The 14,993-nt window shown below is 52.7% G+C and overlaps 1 protein-coding gene across 1 annotated transcript in view; it reads left to right on the plus strand.

The window, feature by feature from the left end:
* Window positions 1-14,993, plus strand: part of VWF (von Willebrand factor) — a 143,813-nt gene that overhangs the window by 76,697 nt on the left and 52,123 nt on the right. The window contains exons 23-33 of the mRNA XM_045554544.1: window positions 1,847-1,987; window positions 2,205-2,318; window positions 3,782-3,938; window positions 4,550-4,708; window positions 5,352-5,487; window positions 7,665-9,028; window positions 10,345-10,461; window positions 10,555-10,695; window positions 10,997-11,140; window positions 13,421-13,585; window positions 14,851-14,894. Coding sequence (XP_045410500.1) covers window positions 1,847-1,987; window positions 2,205-2,318; window positions 3,782-3,938; window positions 4,550-4,708; window positions 5,352-5,487; window positions 7,665-9,028; window positions 10,345-10,461; window positions 10,555-10,695; window positions 10,997-11,140; window positions 13,421-13,585; window positions 14,851-14,894 — 2,682 coding nt within the window. The remainder of the gene's footprint in view (window positions 1-1,846; window positions 1,988-2,204; window positions 2,319-3,781; window positions 3,939-4,549; window positions 4,709-5,351; window positions 5,488-7,664; window positions 9,029-10,344; window positions 10,462-10,554; window positions 10,696-10,996; window positions 11,141-13,420; window positions 13,586-14,850; window positions 14,895-14,993) is intronic.

Below are 14,993 nucleotides of genomic sequence, written 5' to 3' on the forward strand. Positions count from 1 at the left end.
GAGCACTGTGCTAGCCACTGTGGATACGGCAGAGGAAAGTCAGACATATATATGCATGTGTGTGTATGTACATACATGCCTCCCTTGCCCTTTGTATTAGTTTTCTGTGGCTGCTGTAACAAATGGTCACAAACTTAGTGGCTTAAACAAGAACACAAAGTTATCATCTTACTGTTCTGGCGGTTAGAACCCTAAAGCCAGTGGCAGAGCTTCGTTCCTCCCGGAGGCTCTGAGAGAGGATCCCTGTCCTAGCCTTTTCCAGATTCTGGAGGCCGCCTGCATTCCTTGGCTTATGGCCCCATCCTTGTGTTCACAGCCAGCAGCATAGCACCTTCCAGTCCCTCTCGTTGCTTCTACCTGTCACGTCTCCTTTCACACTCTGACCCTTCTGCCGCACTCTTATCAGACCGTGATGACACTGGGCCCACCAGATAGTCCACACAATGTCCCCACCTCAAGGTCTTAACCTGATCATATCACAGAGTTCCTTTTGCTACGTAAGGCAACATATTCCCTGTCCTGGGGATTAGGATGTGGACATCTTTAAGGCGTTGGCCGTTTTGCCTTCCCAAACCCTGGTGGAAATCATATTCTGTGGGGATATTCTCCCAGCTGGGCTGGTCTGATGAGACCTGTTGAAGAGGGGACGTACGAGCAGAGTCTCAGGGAAGGGAGGGATGAGCCACACAAGCATCTGGGTGGGGGAGAGTTTAGGCGGGTGGCCGGGGTGCGGAGTGTTTCCACACGGAGGCCGGCCTGGCTGCAGAGGAGGGACCTGGGTGAATGGAGGTGCACGAGGGCAGGGAGGGTGGTGGCTGTGCTGTGGGGGCTGTTAGACCACGCAAAGTTGGCTTTTTACCCAACTGTGAGAACATTCTTCTTTTACGTTTCCCAGTAACACCCATTGTACCAGGCCAAATCCTGCTCACTGCAGCAAAATAGAATAGACCATTGCTTTTTGTCCCAAGACAGAGCTCTAAATATGTTGTGAAAGTATAGCACCTTTTCTTCCCCAAATATCTCTAGATCCTTCCATAGTTTGCTTTTTGCTTTTATTATTTTTTGTTGACGCATAATGGTACATATTTATGGCGTACACTGTGATGTTTTGATACATGCACACAACGTGTGGTGATCAAATCAGGGCCATTAGTGTACCCATCACCTCAAATGTTTATCATTTCTTTGTACTGGGAACATTTGAAATCCACTCTTCTGCCTGTCTGAAGATACACGATAAATCGTAGTTAACTACGTCACCCTGTGGTGCTGCAGAATCCTAGAACTTCTCCTCCGCTTTCTGTAGTTTTCACTTGCCGGTTGTCACTCCGGTAGCTACTTACTCAGGACTTGCTGCGTGTTGCGTGCCACGGTAGGCTGACGTGGGGGTGGGTAAGATACACCTTCCCTGGTCATGTTTCTCACACAGCAGAGTCTGACCAGCCTGCTCTGGGCAGGCTGCAGTTCTCCAGGTGAGGGGACTCACCTGCCCACAGGAGGGGGACCGTAACGCCCCCTCCTCAGATGCCTGCACTCGTGCGGATGCAGCGATCGAAGCGGCCCCTCTCTGCCCGCACCCTTTCCGAGCAGGGCCATGCCTCCCTCTAGGGAGTCCAGGCCCGAGGCCGTCTGATTCCCGCCTCCGCCTTTGGCTGGCTGTGTGACAAGGGCAAGCTGCCTCTCTTTGTTTCTTTAACTTTAAAATGGGGTCAGCGAGGAGCCCAGGAAAAGGCCGTGGCAGGGGCAGGGTCTGCTGATCTTCCTCTGCTCCCTGGAGCTTCCTCCTCCCCTGGACCGGAGAGTGCCCGGAGGTTCAGCTGCTCATCCTCCCAATCTGTCTATCAAGGAGCAGGTGTGTGGCCTGTGTGGGAACTTCGATGGCATCCAGAACAATGACCTCACCAGCAGCAGCCTCCAAGTGGAGGAAGACCCCGTGGACTTCGGGAATTCCTGGAAAGTGAGCACGCAGTGTGCTGACACCGGGAAGGTGCGTCTGGGGTCTCTGTGTGGATGGGGCTGGCGGGGCCTGCTTCCCGGCAGGCCTGTCCCCTGTCCCCATCCTCGTGGGGGCTGGAAGGTGGGTGGTGGGTGGTGTGAACTGCAGCAGGGCTGGGTGGGAGGGTCTCTGGATCCTTCGGGGTTGAGTAACCCTAGTTTGACTGACTGACAGTTGGTCTCTCTGTGCACTCTTGCCCTGTGCCCAGGTGCCGCTGGACTTGTCCCTTGCCACCTGCCACAACAACCTCATGAAGCAGACGATGGTGGATTCCTCCTGTAGAATCCTTACCAGTGACATTTTCCGGGACTGCAACAAGCTGGTGAGGGGTGCCAGGGTAATGGGGGGCAGAGTGGTCCTAAGGCTTGGCCCCGTGGCGTGGACACTGGGGCATGACCTCCCAAGGCGGATGCTCCCCTGGCGTCTTGAAATGACTGGCATCAAGACACCACTGCAGTCCTTTCTTGGGTTTGGGCTGGGAAACAAAAAGGAAAACCAGCAGTTTCTAGGGGAAGCAATGCCTGGCAGAACCTTTTCCTTCTACACACAAGTGCCTTTTCTTGGCATGTGCCAGCGCTTTTCTTCTGGCCCCAGGCTTAGGGGTCATTCCACAGTGCAGTCTCATGTCACCAGCACCAGAGCCTGCCATTGCCCTGGGTCTCCTGACCTGTGAACCGTCCCCAGCCTCCGCCCCAAACCCTTTGGTGCCCACTTCTTGTCTCACAGAAACTCTTCTCTGGCCTTAACTCCAGTGGTTTTGAGTCCTCGTTTTATGACCCCATTTTGTATCTTGATCTTAAATAGCAGTCAGGAATTCCCCGATGTTCAGTGCAGTTCTCTCTCTCTCTCTCTGTGTGTGTACACACACGTGGATGTGGGCATGCATGTGGGTAGCCATGTGTACATGTGTACGTGTATGTGCACAGCTGTTCATGCATCCACGCCACCGTGTGGCGCCACCAGTGTGAGGGACATGGGGGGAACACGTACATCTCGCTCTCTTTCTCTCTGTCCGATGATTCCCAGTTTGGGGACTCCAGTGGATACTCAGGATTCCTGGTTTGTGGAAAGGCTGGGCATCCGAGTGGGACGAGGGAAGGCAGGGACAGGAGGCGGGGGCGTCAGGACTGCTGGAATGTCTCAGAAATGACGACCCGCTTATAGTGTCTGAATTCATTTCCATCACAACTGCCCCGAAAAAGGCCAGTGTGGGTAGAAGCATGTTTTGGCAGCAAGGAGGGTGGGAAGTGGTTAGTGTGGTTGAACGTGGATGGTGGACTTGGGGTCAGGGTCTAGGTTGTTCTACCGTTCAGCGTAGTTGCTCCGTGGCGCCGTGGCGGCGGGCTGCTGCGGGTCCCTGGAGTGTTTCCCATTGTCTTTGTTGCCCTGAGGCAAGGAAAGAGCTGCACGGCTGTGTGTTTGTGTTCATGCGAAACAGCCAGACCCCCGTGAGGCTAGCAGTGGGCTGTGGGGGTGGGCCAATGGCCGAGCAGGGGGTGGGCAGATGGGCAGAGGGACTGTTCTTCTCAGAAGTCCTTCAGCATATCTTGTTCCGGGAAAGGCAGCGGCACTGCTTGATTCCACGGTTTTTGCTGGAGTCCGGACTGGAGACAAGGAATCTTGCCTTTGTGCCCATTCCCTCTTTGGGACCACTGACCTACATTTCCCCTTCTACCCTGGAGCCCCCTTGACTTTAAACTGACCTCAGAACATTCCCACCCAGACCGAGGGCCAGAGCTCCTGACTCCTGGCCCCAGGCCTAGGCCACTGAGGCTCGCTTTGCAGGTGGACCCCGAGCCGTACCTGGATGTCTGCATTTACGACACCTGCTCCTGCGAGTCCATCGGGGACTGTGCCTGCTTCTGCGACACCATTGCTGCCTATGCCCACGCGTGCGCCCAGCGCGGCCAGGTGGTGGCCTGGAGGACGGCCACGTTGTGCCGTGAGTCTTGGTGTTCCTCGTGGTCTCAGACACCCTCCCCGCCCTCCACGTGTGCCTAGACCTTGAGACCCTGCTGGGTGCAGGCGGACGCTCAGGGGAGAGCGGGGAGAGCGCACGGAGCGGGGGGACAGCCACGGGGCGGGGGGAGTTCAGGCCCCGGCTGAGTGAGGAGCTCCCACCGCGGTGGGGAGGGCCGTGGATTCCAGACGTGGGTACGTGGAGACTGCCTTTCTGGAGACATTCTGGGAGGAGAGGGACCACTGTTGAAGAGAAGGAAGTCAATATACGTCCTTAGCTAGACACTATCATATTTGCCAGCGTGAGCGAGGGACTTACACATTTGTGTAGAGTCTTCCTTCCTTGGGTGTAAGTGACTTAATTTTTCTATATAGAAAACTGATTGAGAACCACTAGATTCCTGGTAAAGCTGCTTCAGGAATCCAGAGTCTCTAACATTGGTGATTCTGTGGGCCGTTCGTTTCCCGCACGATCTCCAGCTCCCCCCGGGCCATCACCACATGGGTCGGGTGGGCTGTCCCAGCTTCTGGGTTGCAGAGGACTGACTGCTTGTGGCTTCCATGGTCATGTGGCCTTGTCTCCTGTCTACACAGCCCAGAGCTGCGAGGAGAGGAATCTCCGGGAGAACGGGTATGAGTGCGAGTGGCGCTACAACAGCTGCGCGCCCGCCTGTCCCGTCACGTGCCAGCACCCCGAGCCGCTGGCGTGCCCTGTGCAGTGTGTGGAGGGCTGCCACGCACACTGCCCTCCAGGTGAGGCCCCCGTCCCGGGGTGGGGACAGGGATGGGCGGAAAGGCGCTTTGCCGTCCTGCTTCATCTCAGCCTCTGCCCGGTGCCACCTGACCCCAGGTTCTGTTTCACAGGTCCTTTCACAAAGCCAGGCCAGCTGTGCTTTTTGTCAGGTTGAACTCCAGTAAAACACTTTCGTGTGCCTATTTACAGTTTTATCATCCAGAGCAGCACTTTCTGCTAGAACTTTCTGCAATGGTGGCAATATTCTGTTGAATGCAGTGGTGGCTAGTGTGTCTAAGGAATTGAATTTTATTGAGTTTTACTTAATTTAAACTTAAATGGCCACAGTGGTTCATGGCTGTCATGCTGTACAGCACAGCCGTAGAGTTACTGAGTACATCGTTTGGGAGAGTGAACAGGTCCTTGGAGGTGAGATTTCGTGTGTCCTGAGGCTTAGGGGAGGTGAGTAGGATGAAGGACACACTCTCCCGGTTTTGCAGAGGGACAAATCCAGGCACAAAGGAGGAAGGAAGCTCCCTGAGTGGTGAGCTACCCCTGGGGGGGTGGGGGGCAGGCAGAGGGACAAGCCCCTTCAGTTAAAGGTGCATCTTCCTTCTGGGAAAGGGGAGGGTTTCAGCTCCTAACGAGAGCTTTGTCGTGCAGGGAAAGTCCTGGACGAGCTTCTACAGACCTGCATCAACCCCGAAGACTGCCCGGTGTGCCAGGTGGCTGGTCGGCGCTTAGCCTCAGGGAAAAAAGTCACATTGAGTCCCGGTGACCCTGAGCACTGCCAGATTTGGTAAGACGGAGTCTCACTACCTTCCCTGAGGGCCTGCACAGAGACTAGGCTTTGGGCACAACTTCCTCGCTGCGTGAGTTGAGAGATGAGTTTATTATTTATTTGTTAATGAATGAAAGAATGATTTAGTGCAGTTTATTGTTCAGTTTCTTTCTAGAGTTTGCTTCTTTATTCTTTAAGGACAGAGTAGATTGCTTCCCCCAAAAAATATTTCTAAAGAGATTTTTACCTCCTAAGAGGGTTTCCTTTTTTCCTCTTTCCAGAAGAAGCTCAGGCACACCTCCTAAGAGGTTTCACCTATTAAGAGGTTTTTATCCTCCTCACTGAAGGCAGGGTATGATCTTTTATTGTCCCTGTCAGTCTCGGCTAGTCCGAGGACAGGAGTCTATGAGAGCCAGGTTTCTTTTTTATTGGAGGGGAGATGCAGGGAGGAAAGTGAGACAGAGCCCCCTGCCCCTCGGTAGAACATGGCCATCTTGGGGGCCACAGTCGAGGTCCAGGGTGCAGCTTTCGTAATGGGGAGGGGAGACAAGCTGTCACCCTGGGCTGTCACTGGAACTGCCTCTGGGAAACTGGCCTCTGGGGAGGTGGGGAGGCCTCAGGGTGAGCGCTGAGCTTTCTGAAGCCCTGCTCCTAAGTAGGGAACATTTATTAAAATGTTGATCTGTTCAACGCCGCTCCCTGACACCAATCAAGCCTTCTGGGAACTTAAACTTGAGAACTTACATTTGCTGGGGAGGGGGCTGTGGCCGCAGCTGCCAGAGTCAGAACGAGCCGCCACCATCTGTGCAAACAAGAGTGAACACTGCCTGGGGTGAGTTTTCTAGCAAACACAGGAAACCAGAGAGTATGTCGCTCACGCACCGTTAACCAAGGATTGAGGCAATAAATCGTGTGGATTACGAGGAAGTAGGAGTTAACTTCCCGGTGAGACCGGCCTGCCCGTCTGCCCCGTCCTGAAACGGGACTGTGAGGAATGAAGGATGTGGCGAGACGGGCGCTGGCTTGGGGTTCTGAGCCCAGAGGGCAGGAGAGCTTAGAGCCCTCCCCACCTTCGCCACAGCGGCCATGTGCACACTGAGCCTTCAGACGGGGTGTGCACAAGAGTCCCACAGCGGGCTGGTGACATCGCCTGGCACCCAAGAGGGCACTTCCGAGGGCTCAGGGCACTGCTGCCTTCTCGGCTGTACTGGGTGGGCTGAAGGCAAGTTGCCTCAAAGGCTGAGGGGACAGAGAGGAGAAGGTCCGAGGCTGTATCAGTCTCCACCAGAGGGCCACCGGATTTCACCTGTACTCTGGCATGCCTTGCCACTTTCCAGGGTGCTGGCAAAGGGTGACGTGACCAGAGAGTCTGGAAACTCGGCATGGCAGTGTAGGATTTGTGCGTGGGGCCACTGCTCTGCTGTGTACTTGGGGTGTGCACTTGGGGCTGGGCACGGGGCTGATCCAGTTCCTGGCACGTAGTAGGTGCTCACCACATGTCTGTTGGGGGAAGAACGAATGAGCCGCTGTCTTTTCCCAAGTCTGAGACCTGGAGACCCCCATCTGTGACTCCAAGATAGTTTGTTCTGCTTAGATGAAGCTGGGGTTTTTTGAGTCTTTATTTGTCTTTCCAAAATGTTTTTACTCCAGTCCTATTTTTTATCTTCCTTAAGCCTAACATATTAAACATGTTTTCAAATTCATATAATTTAAGTTCTGTTATAATAAACACTGTAAAGCATTTATCTTCAACAGAACATTTACAAGCATAGGTCAGTGTCAACGTTTTAGTGCAGCATTTGTTCTTGGAGATACTTGTAAGAAGGCTTGGATTATGATGAAATATTTATGTTGCTAGAGATCTCGGCTGAAAAGAAATAAACTTTGAATGGCTGTGTGGATGGCCTAGAACAACAAAGATTCTTTTTCCTATCCTAGGACGGGTTAAAGCTTTGGCTTCTAGAATCAAGGGAAGCATGTGCTATATGTATGTGTGTGTGGGTGTGTGGGTGCTATTTGGGGACAGATGTGAAACAATGACATCTCTCTTGGGTGGAGAATGGTCTGTGAGATCTCAGGTTCAGGTGGGCCAGGCGGGCCATCTATGGGAGTTTGTGTCGTGCTCCTATACTGCAGGGCTGAGAAGTGCCCACAGGTTATTCCTGAACCATTTCGGTTTCTTCCCTCTGCCACAGCCACTGTGATGGTGTCAACCTCACCTGCGAAGCCTGCCAGGAACCGGGAGGCCTGGAGGTGCCCCCGACGGAAGCCCCTGTGAGCTCCACCACCCCATACGTGGAGGACACCCCGGAGCCGCCCCTGCACGACTTCTACTGCAGCAAGCTGCTGGATCTGGTCTTCCTGCTGGATGGCTCTTCCAAGCTGTCCGAGGCTGAGTTTGGAGTGCTGAAGGCCTTCGTGGTGGGCATGATGGAGCGGCTGCACATCTCCCAGAAGCGGGTCCGCGTGGCCGTGGTGGAATACCACGACGGCTCCCACTCCTACATTGGGCTCACGGACCGGAAGCGGCCGTCAGAACTGCGGCGCATCGCCAGCCAGGTGAAGTACGCGGGCAGCCAGGTGGCCTCCACCAGCGAGGTCCTGAAGTTCACGCTATTCCAAATCTTCAGCAAGATTGACCGCCCCGAAGCCTCCCGCATCATCCTGCTCCTCACGGCCAGCCAGGAGCCCCCACGGATGGCCCGGAACTTGGTCCGCTACGTCCAGGGCCTGAAGAAAAAGAAGGTCATTGTGATCCCCGTGGGCATCGGGCCCCATGCCAGCCTCAAGCAGATCCGCCTCATCGAGAAGCAGGCCCCGGAGAATAAGGCGTTTGTGCTCAGCAGCGTGGACGAGCTGGAGCAGTGGAGGGACGAGATTATCAGCTACCTCTGTGACCTTGCCCCTGCAGCCTCTCCCCCCACCAAGCCCCCCGACATGGCAAAAGTCACTGTGGGTCCTTCGCCACCGGGACCCAAGAGAAACTCCATGGTTCTGGATGTGGCGTTCATCCTGGAAGGCTCGGACAAAATCGGAGAAGCTGATTTCAACAGGAGCAAGGAGTTCATGGAGGAGGTGATTCAGCGGATGGACGTGGGCCAGGACAGCATCCACGTGGCGGTGCTGCAGTACTCGTACATGGTGACCGTGGAGTACCCATTCAGCGAGGCGCAGTCCAAGGGGGACGTCCTGCAGCGGGTGCGAGAGATCCGCTATCAGGGCGGCAACAGGACCAACACTGGGCTGGCCCTGCAGTACCTCTCCGAGCACAGCTTCTCTGCCAGCCAGGGGGACCGGGAGCAGGCGCCCAACCTGGTCTACATGGTCACGGGAAATCCTGCCTCTGACGAGATCCGGCGCTTGCCAGGAGACATCCAGCTGGTGCCCATCGGAGTGGGCCCTCATGCCAACGTGCAGGAGCTGGAGAGGATCGGCTGGCCCAACGCCCCCATCCTCATCCGGGACTTTGAGTTGCTTCCCCGAGAGGCTCCTGAGCTGGTCCTGCAGGGCTGCTGCTCCGGAGAGGGGCTGCAGCTCCCCACCCTCTCCCCTGTCTCCGGTATGCCGGCGCTGTGTGCAGGCGGCAGGGCTGGGTGAGGGCTGGGGGTGCCCTGGCGCTGCGTGACTCCTGGGCTCTCAGCCTGGCTTCCCTGCTCTGTGCCCGTGGCCAGGCCCCTGCTTGCAGAGTGCCTGTGCTCCCTCCCGCCCAGGCAGGGAGAGACCTTCTGACCCTTTTTTGGGGGGAGGATCTTTTCTTATTGTGTGTGTTTGCAAATTCAAAGGTACTACAAGCCTATTGTTAAAATCTAAATGACACCAAGGCTATGGAGTAAAAAACGCAAGTCTTACTTTAATCCCTCAGCCCCATCCCACCCAGGCCCACTCTCTGCCTTAAGGTGACCTCTGTTAAATTTGGTGACTATAAGCTCCCCTTTGCACTGAGTGGGTGGAATTATTCTAAGTAGCTGACATTCTTTGGGGCAAGGCCAGGAAGTCAAGTGACAGGAGGCAGGGAAGGTCCTCAGATTCTACAGCGACTGCCCTGGTTTCGGTCTCACCTCTGCCACTTGCTAGCTGGGTCATTTTGGGCAAGTACTTAACCTCTTCGTATATCCGTCTCCTCATCTGTGGAATGGGGCTCACAGCAATGCCTACTTGTGAAGTGCTTAAAACAGTACTGGCACATGGCAAGTGCTCAAAGAAATGCTGCTACCGCTGCTATCACTGTTGCCTTTTTATCTGATGCGGGTGTTGAGTCAAGTCCTAGTTCTCGAACGTCTTTCCTTGGTGTGTTTGGGAATAACTCGCTTTCTTTCAGTGTCTCTTCGTGCTTGCACTTGTTATCAGTGCTTTTGTTCCTTGGTTTTTGTTTTTAATCAGAGCCTGAGATTTATTTAAATTCTTATGCTATTTCTGCCACAGAGAACAGTGAGAGCCCCTTCTTACCAACTCTGAGAATGTGCTCAGACCTTAGCACCCAGAGTGCCCTCTCCCCGCTGTAGGACTTGAGCACACACCAGCTCATTTTCCCGGGAGATGCTGCTCTGTCTCCTTCTCCCACTCAGTTCTAGAAGCGTGGCAGCCTCCTGTTACTGAGGGAGTGGGCGCCTGCTGCTTTCATTTGTGGGCATTTAAACTTCCTTTGCGTGGAGCTGGAGTCTCCTCGATGTCCCCAAACCTGAGGTCCTCATGGGCCCAGGAACTCCGTCTCCTCGTTCCCCTCTTCCCTGGCCCACGTGGCCCTCACACTAATGAAGATCCCCTTCCCTTGGTGGTGCTGCGTGGTCTGCGTGCCCTGCAGAGCCTGTTGGATGTGGTGTCAGGCTGTGGTGTCCCTACCGGCGCCTGTGTGCTCACCCCCGGTCCCCTTTGCAGACTGCAGCCAGCCCCTGGATGTGGTCCTTCTCCTGGATGGCTCCTCCGGCTTTCCAGCTTCCTACTTTGATGAGATGAAGAGTTTTGCCAAGGCTTTCATTTCAAAAGCCAATATAGGTGAGTGATGCACCTGGAGCAGCAGGTGAGGAAGGGGCTTTTGCCGGGGCTCTGCTTGACTCGGAATGATTCCCATTCTGTCCTTCCTGTTAGGGCCTCATCTCACTCAGGTGGCCGTGCTCCAGTATGGAAACATCGCCACCCCTGACGTGCCGTGGAATGTGGCCCAGGACAAAGCCCATCTACTGAGCCTCGTGGACATCATGCAGCAGCTGGGAGGCCACAGCCAAATCGGTAATGTTGATGCCACAGGCTGGATGCAGAACCTGTGTTCTGGTCCTAGTTCTTGGCATAAGTGACTGAGTGACCTTGGCCACTCACTTTGCTTCTTGGTCCTAGATACCGTTCCTGTGGAGTGAGGGGCTAGATGCTCTTCCAGGTCTCTTCCAGATCTCAGTTGTGTGTTTCTCTGAGTCCCTGAACAGCTTTTGAACAATTTAAGGACCCACCATGAGAGAGGGTGCCCAGCTGGTTTCAAAAACACCATGTCTTGCAGCCAGTACTGACTGCGCATGGTGTGCTCCTCCATTCTCAGGGAATGGTTTGGACGTTGCTGTGCGCTACATCACGTCAGAAGTCCATGGTGCCAGGCCCGGAGTCTCTAAGGCTGTCGTCATCCTGGTCATGGGGGTCTCCACGGATCCAGTGCACGCAGCAGCTGATGCTGCCAGATCCAACCGTAAGTGGCCAGTGTACGATCAATCTTAAGACTCTTCTGAAATGACAGAGGATTGAAAGTGGGTGGGGTTACTTTTGAATATTCTGGCTGGTTTTACATAGGCTCAATACCCACATGTGACCTGGTTTTAAATAGCAGGAAATTGTCCAATCACTGTGTTATCTGGAAATCAAAAAGTAATGAATGTGTGTTGATCCTATACCTGACTGCATGCTTTAGATTGTAACCTTTAATTTCTCCACATTTTCACTTTGTGTCCAGGAGTAATCACACCTCTATACCTTTCCTTTATAGAGCAGTGTCCTTGGTCTCTCACCAAAATGCCCTATCTGAGTCCAGAGTGACTTATTGTAGGGTCTTGAGAACACCCAGGACCTTCATGTATTCAGAGCCCTTTCCCAGTACCAGGCTGGTGGGCTTGTGGGGCTGGGTGGACAGGAGACAAGGATGACGCTTTAGGAGGGGAAGGATGCAGATGGGACCCGGCCTTGGTGCCCCAAGAGAACTTGTGCTGCGAGTAGCAGCCAGGACAGGAGGTGTGGTCTGAGGGACGACCTCCTAGCTGAGGGAGGTCTGGGGAAGTGGACAGTAAGTTTCTCATGGCCACCTGGAGAACTGTTCGTCTTTCAACCCCCTGTCTAGGAGTTGTCTTTCCTTTGCTGCTACCTGATGTTCTTCTGCAGAGTTATTCACTCTGCTCTCTGTACCACGGAGACCTGCTCAAAATGTGTGAATCATATTGTATTGTTTGTTACGTATCTGTTTCTTGCACAAACTGGGAGTTCTTTGAAAGCAAGGGAAAAATCTTGCTTATTTTTGGATCATCTGTGTATGATGCATAAAATAGGGTACAATTCAATGTTTGTTGAATGAATGCAACATGTTTATGAAGTCTATTATATTTTAGGGAAAAGAATGCTAAAAGGTAAAGGATATGTATTTGGATGACACAATGAGTTTATAAGAGCTGAACAGTTGCTAGTAGAAAATCAACTCTAACCGTAGGCAAATTGCAAATACCTAGAACGTTCTGGAGAAGTGAATTGGAGAATTTCAGGGTGGAGATTTTTCTCCTCTATTATTAAGACTCCAAAGAAGGACTTTCATCAGGAAAGGAAGCAGTTGTGGTCTAGAGAAAAGAGACACGATCCAGGGAAAGTCATTTAATCATTCAAAGCCTCAGTTTCTCACCTGCAAGTGCGCATGCACGCACCCCCGGCTCAGCCCTGTAGTACTTTCTTTTCTCCTCTGCACACCCCGTTAGTGGTCTCGTTCAGTGCTATGGGTCTAAATACATTTGTACACCACTGTCTTGGAAATTCTCATCTCCAGCCTTGACCTCTCATCTCAACTCAAGCCTAGATGATGTTCTAAGGCAATTCAGTATAAGCTGAACTCCCGACTTTCACACCCAAATCTCCTCCTGCAGTCTTTTTCATCTTAGAAAATGGCCATTCTGACCTTCCAGTTGTTCAGGTCAAAAATCTCAGCATCCTTGATTCCTCTTTCTCTCACACCTCTATGCAATCCATCAACAGGATATGCTGAGAGTTGCAGCACTGCACGACACCTGCACCCATGTCACCCTGTCCAAGCCCCATCATCTCTCTGGATTATTGACGTAGCTTGCCAGTGGGAAGCCCAGCTTCCCCGCCCCCACCCCCATGCCCTGCAGTTCATTCTCAGCATGGCGGCTGCAGAGGTCTGCTCCATAGCCTTGGCTGGCTTTCTTACTGTGGCTGGCGGGGCTTTGCAGGGTCTGTGCCGGCTGCCTGTCTGGCTTGTTTGGCTGCAGCCCCCTTGGAGCATGCAGCCAGACTTCTGCTCTGGGGCCTTTGCACTCCCTGTTCACTCTGCTTGGTGTGTTCCTCCGGCAGATGTCTCTTGGCTCCTTCCATCCTTACTCAGGTCTCTGCCCATCCCATCCTCCCGATCCCATTTTGTTTTTTCCTAAGCACTTGTCCACATCTGAAATACTATGCATTTACTTTTTTGTGTGTTTCTTTTCTGTCTCTCCCCAGTGGAAGCTCCCTGAGAACAGGGATGGGGAATTTATCTGCTTGGCTCACTGCTGTATCCCCACTGCTTAGAACAGTACCTGACACACAGTAGGCACTCATTAATGTGTGCTGGCTGACTGAATATCGTCCCCACAGGGTTGGTGTATGTGACCAGTCCAGGAAACACGAGGCTTTATACAGATGCTGGATATAGCATCAGGCCAGTCCATTTGGAGCCCACCTGCCCACAGACCATTTCTTGTTCCTTTGCTCACTCTAGGAGTGACAGTGTTCCCCATTGGAATTGGGGATCGCTACGATGCAGCCCAGCTGAGGGTCTTGGCAGGCCCAGGGGCCAGCTCCAACGTGGTGAAGCTCCAGCGGATCGAAGACCTGCCCACCATGGTCACCTTGGGCAATTCCTTCTTCCACAAACTGTGCTCTGGTGGGTCTTACAATACTTTCTTACTCCTCTCCTAGGAAAAAAAATCCACAAAAAATCATGACAACGAAAATACCATTCTAGAGACCCAAAGGTGCTCATGCATAAGATTTGGTGTTAAATGAAGATTGTCCTATGGACCAGGGCCTTTAAGTTTATGCTCCTGGAAGGTGTACACTACACATGTCCAGGGGCAGCAGAGAGTTTTCTGTGTGTGGTTCTCTTTCCACTCTGCTATCCATCTGAACTTGAGCAGAAAAAGCCTGTACTTATTCATGCAGAGGGATCTTGGACAAAAATATCAAAAGACAGGTCTGCTGTTTCTTCCCCAGGGCCCTATATTCATCATTAGCATGGGTAAAAAGAGCCTTAGCAATAAAATAACATGGAATCTCACATCAAAGTACCACAGTTTCTTTTTTTTTTTTGAGACAGAGTCTCACTCTGTTGCCCAGGCTAGAGTGCCATGGTATCAGCCTAGCTCACAGCAACCTCAAACTGCTGGGCTCAAGGGATCCTCCTGCCTCAGCCTCCTGAGTAGCTGAGACTACAGGTGTGCACCACCATGCCCGGCTAATTTTTTCTATGTATTTTTAGTTGTCCAGCTAATTTCTTTCTATTTTTAGTAGAGACGGGGTCTCACTCTTGCTCAGGCTGGTCTCGAACTCCTGAGCTTGAGTGATCCACCCGCCTCAGCCTCCCAGAGTGCTAGGATTATAGGTGTGAGCCACCACGCCTGGCCAGTACCATAGTTTTAAGTTGATTTTAGGTTAGAAACTTTAAAAAAAAATGATTTTTTTTTTGCTTGGTTTTGAGTATTTTCCTAGTGTTATTAGCTGTAAGTCCAAACCTGCCGCAGAGTTGTTGCCTTTCCTGCTAGATGATACCTCCCCTGGCAGGAATCTTCAAGTAGGTCTCTTTCAAGTTTTCAGGGCCCTGCTTCATCTTCCTGCCCTCCCCATCCCGGGCGGCGATCTGCACATGGAAGGCGATCACGACGGGATGACTGAGAAGGCTTCAGAGCTGTAGTTCTTGCCATATTGTCATTATTGTTGCTGTTATTGTAATTATTAACAACCACAAAGCTGTCTGTGGAAGCCCAGGATGACCACCTCCTCGCCTGTGTCCCTGCTGTGAAATTGTTCTGATTCTTTTCAGAGTTGAGTTGACTTCAAAGACTAGCCCAGGTCGCCTAAGCAGACATTGTGAATTGTTTAGAATTTCTGGGTGATACTTGGGAACTGAGGTCTCACTTGTGTCTGTTTCAGGGTTCATAAGAATTTGCATGGATGAGGATGGAAATGAAAAGAAGGTAAGTTCCTTTCTGTTGGCTTTGAAAGAAAGATCAGAAAGGTAGGTTTGGGGCCCTTGTTCCCACTGGTTAATTTTTCCTCCTTCGGTCTTAGTCCAG

The sequence above is a fragment of the Lemur catta genome, chromosome 6 (assembly GCF_020740605.2).
Source record: "Lemur catta isolate mLemCat1 chromosome 6, mLemCat1.pri, whole genome shotgun sequence".
NCBI classification, from domain to species: Eukaryota; Metazoa; Chordata; class Mammalia; order Primates; family Lemuridae; genus Lemur; species Lemur catta.